Source organism: Pyxicephalus adspersus, chromosome 4 (genome assembly GCF_032062135.1).
Source record: "Pyxicephalus adspersus chromosome 4, UCB_Pads_2.0, whole genome shotgun sequence".
Taxonomy (NCBI): Eukaryota; Metazoa; Chordata; class Amphibia; order Anura; family Pyxicephalidae; genus Pyxicephalus; species Pyxicephalus adspersus.
The window spans coordinates 143676067-143680522 of NC_092861.1; the positions used below are offsets into that span (position 1 = coordinate 143676067).

The following is a 4456-nucleotide window of genomic DNA, read 5'->3' on the forward strand; positions in this document are numbered from 1 at the left end:
AGAAAACAGGGACAGAGGGTACCAAAAGTTAAGATACTGAGTCTAGTTTTTTAAAGCTTGCCAATACTGGAGATGATAGTATATTATTGGAGAATCTCGGTGATCCAGCAAACCTAGCACAGATCTGGTCCGGGATTGAAAACTTTGGGTTTGTTGGATCACCCAAGTTTTCCTATGATAGCCTATCTTCTCCTGTCTTGGAGAGCTTTAATGAATCTGGTCCACTGTAAAATAAATAAAGCTACCGATTAACTTGCGGAATGTTTGTCCTGCACTACTTGAAGAAAGTTCCTATACAAACCACATAAGGCCACAAAGTAAGTTCCAGAGGGCCATAGGCTGGTAATAAATGTCTAAAACAAGTTACAAACTTCATTTCTTTTGCCATAATCTGAATTAATTTCTTCAGGCACTGGCCCTTCACCCAATCCTCAAACATGAACAAAGTGCCATAATTATTGGCATCCAATCAGAAAACAATAGTAATTTATTTTGTGCACAGAATGACCAACTATTGGACTGTTGGAGTGACATTGGAAAGGATGCACCTCACTGCTGTATCTGCTGCCTTAAAGTGTACTTATATCATAGGCAAAAAAACAGGTTCATCCTATAGCTGGAAGAGTAAGCAACCTTTTTTACCTACATTTCACTCCCTTGCCAGACTCTGGTACTTCCTGGTATGATGGCGACACTCTTATAATACTGCATTTAGAATCCTTAATGAACATTAACCTAGCCCAAATGATGCCAAGTGATGACAGAGGGAGCATAAAAAGCCCACTTTGAACTCCATAAATCTATATAACCTCTTAGAAAGTCAAGGCTTACAGTAGCATTTTTTGGTATTATGACAGTGGATTAGGGAGGTGGGTAAGAAAGCAATGCTAGTGTGATCGACACTAACGTGACTTAGGCCAGCATGTTCATGATATTATCACCTGATATTGTCCATTCTCTAAATCCATGATGATCATAACGCCCTTGTCAATGTCTGATTGTGATAGTAGAGAAGAAATCCATGTTGTGTTCAGATCATTATCATTCATGTAAGGCACAGGATGAGCATCTGGATTCAGCCGCAGAATTTTATCCTTTGTGAAGGAGGAATGGTCCACTCCATTTGGTAGACAAAACCTCCCGGATACAGTCTCTAAACGTGGGTAGCTACTGGGACACCGGCATTCTGGTTGAATGGTCATCAGAGGGAAATTTCCAGAAAATACTTCAGCGATTTCTCTTTAGAAAAAAACAAAGAAAGATTATCGAACATGTAAATCTACACTGGAAAAGAAGGGAGTGATAAGACATTGAGGTAAAAATAGACAAATCAATTAAGCACTTAATTAAACAGCACGTGCCTGGAGGTGACAGAAATGGAAGCCTGTTTGGATGCAGCAGGTCTAATCAGGGGAATAACTATGGCATAACCGCCACATGTCCCTGGTTTACAGGGACAGTCCATTTCAAAAAGATTTTTTCTGGAAATAGTTTATCCCCAGAAATTGCCTTCAATTGGTGAATAGTACCAAGGAGTTAGTTACTTAGAAAAATAGATTCGATGCAGTTCATTTTTATAAAAACAAAAGGAACCATGTACATAACTATATGATGTTGGTGTAAAGTAAAGCTCTGCTGACTTTAACCCATCCAATCATTTGCAAGCAAATTTCATGCTTTTTTTTTGTTTTGTTTTTCATTACACTTGATTGGGTAGCCTATGAAAATGTAATTCAAGTTAAAAGAAAAAAAAAAATATTCCATCACAGGAGACAATAACTTTGAAGTGAACCAAATATATTCCCTTATTAAATCAACCCCAATGTGGTGCTGCTTCAAATACTTCTTGGTCTTCATCTATAGCTCTTCTTATGCATCCTTTAGGGAATAAGAAGCTACCTATCTGGATTAAGTGGAGTAATCCACTTAATAAATTCCATCATTCAAGGCAGGTCAGTATACATATTTTGGGATCCAGAACTCCCCCCCCCCCAATCCATACCTTCCACCAGCCTATTGAGGTCAGGTAAAAAAGAAGATGAGCAACAACTGGTTTCCATGGACTAACAAAATTCACCCAAGGTTGCATTTTTTCTTGCATTTTACATATTTTTCAAGCCAGTTAATCGTATTACCTGTTGGTAAGAGCCACAGCATACAAGCGAAAGTCTTGAATTCTTCCAATGAATTGTTCCATACCTAGTAACAATAACATTTAAGGGTAATGAGTCTTACTAATTATTTTCTACTGATCTTTACATGTTGCATTTTGTATTTAAAGCAGGACTCCAGGTAAATATAAAAGATGACAAATATTCCAGCTCTCCATTCAATAATTAATTTAAAAGTGTATTTTTTGCCAGTGATTGTACCTGAATTTGACTAATTATCCACCTCTTGCAATCTGTCTACAGTGCAGCTGGTACTAGGGGAGAGAGAGGAACCACAAAGAGCCAACTGGTTGTGTTGCAATGCTAAAAGGGGATATATTAAAATAAATCAGGTCTACTGCCCTTCCAGACAGAACTGTGCTCCATGGTAGAACTGTGGAAATCCCAGAACTGCAGGAAAAGAAATGCAAATCAATTGGCATGTCAAACTATCCTATATGTATTTTATCCTTATATTTAGCTTTTAGCTCGAGTTTAAATTAAGCCACATTGGCGCAAATAATTTGCAGACATCATTAGTAGATTCTTCCGAAAAAAAGAATTTAGTTACACTGGCCCTTTACCAAAAAAAAAAAAAAAGAAATGAAAGGGACAGCCTAGGTCTTTAACAGTAGAGTAAGATTCATATTTCCTGTGAAGAACATTTGGTATCATCCTTCTATCATCATTCAGATTAGCTAGGTGGTGTGAGGCTGCCTCATTAGGCTGAGGCAATGAGCCAGGCCAAGTGCCACCTTTAATTAGTGAAATGATAGCTACAATTGTTCCTTAAGACACACTGTAAAGATTAAAAGTCGAAATGTAAAGTTGGATATGTACAGGGAAATCTGATTGTTTGCCAACAAGCCATCAAATCGAGGAGCTCCTTTTGTCCAACATGCATGTCCACTATTTGCTGAATGTGCAGAGATCATCCTAATAGTGCCAAGAAGATAGTAATTCAGAAGTGTTGGGTTATCTCTGTTTATCTCTCCTCTGTCATCAGAGTAGTACAGGACAGGGGCAGAAATAAATTAAAACTGTACCACTTGCTTGCAATGCCAAATCTGGCTCCTACTCTATGCCAGTATAACAATGCTCATATAAAACAGTAACATGTAAATCTAATCATACATTTTTTGGAGGAGGTATTATTTTTCATTGGTCCTTTGTGGAGTGAGATGAGTGTTTTATACAAAATTGCCATGGGCACACAACTAATGATTTTTTCACCAGTGAAATTTGCTTTAATCCTACATTTTTCTATTTAGTAGTAGTGTTTGTGTATGTATTTGTATATTTCACTGTCTTTTTTTTTTTCTCTGAAAAAAATGAAGAATAAATAAAATAAGGAAAGCTAATAAGGGGCCATTTTGTCTAAAAATAGGTCCAGAACTAAGGAGCTTCCATAGCTCTCAAAAGTCCTATGCACCCTTACAATCCACTAAAAACACCTTCAAAAATATCTAAAAACTCAAAGAATATCCAAGTCTTGTTGTTTTAATTTTCATTGAGTAGGGAAGAGTTTCATTTATTAATTTATTTATTTTTTCTGTGTCCTATTTATGGAGTGTTCTTTCATTTGATGTCTTGCGGAGTCAATAGAAAGTAAGAGAACATTATGCCAATGTTGAAGTCCACTCTGTCCGTCTCTTTAGCCCCTTACCCCTCATTGTTGCTGTTGTCTACCGCCCCCCTGGCCCAGTATCACAATTTTTGGATAACTTTGCATCCTGGCTCCCACACATTCTTTCCCATGACCTGCCCACCCTCATCCTTGGTGACTTTAATGTTGCAATAGATGAGCCCAACCTTCCCTCCTTAGCCAAACTTCTCTCCATTACCTCCTCATTTGGACACAGAACATCAATGGCCCCACACACATAGCCGGACACATTTTAGACCTGATATTTTCTAAACTCTGCAACCTCACCCTCCTTGACAACTCACCATTTCCCCTTTCTGATCATAACCTTATCACCTTCAACCTATGGAACTCTTGCCCTTCCTTGCCACATCCCAGACCTGGTCAATGGCAGAGAGATATCCGTATCCTTGACCACAAACCTTGACCGTAACCTTTTCTCAAACTGCCTTGCATCCTTAACTCCCTCCCTCTCTAAAATCACCTCCCCAGATGGAGCTGCCACCATGTTAAACCAATCTCTCTTTCCTTGGCTTTGGATAATGTTGCCCCTGCCACCTTCCTCTACCCCCGCCCTGCCAATCACCGACCCTGGCACAACAATCACACCAAACAGCTACAAAAAACTGTTCGTGCAGCTGAGCGCAAGTGGAGGAAATCT

The 4456-nt window shown here is 38.7% G+C and overlaps 1 protein-coding gene across 4 annotated transcripts in view; it reads right to left on the reverse strand.

The window, feature by feature from the left end:
* USH2A (usherin) overlaps positions 1 to 4456 on the reverse strand; it is a 371236-nt gene that overhangs the window by 345015 nt on the left and 21765 nt on the right. For all 4 annotated transcript variants that reach the window (XM_072409865.1, XM_072409864.1, XM_072409867.1 and 1 more), the window contains 2 exons: positions 2136 to 2199; positions 942 to 1239 (listed from right to left, as the gene is read on the reverse strand). In XM_072409865.1, the coding sequence (XP_072265966.1) occupies positions 942 to 1239; positions 2136 to 2199 (362 nt within the window). The remainder of the gene's footprint in view (positions 1 to 941; positions 1240 to 2135; positions 2200 to 4456) is intronic.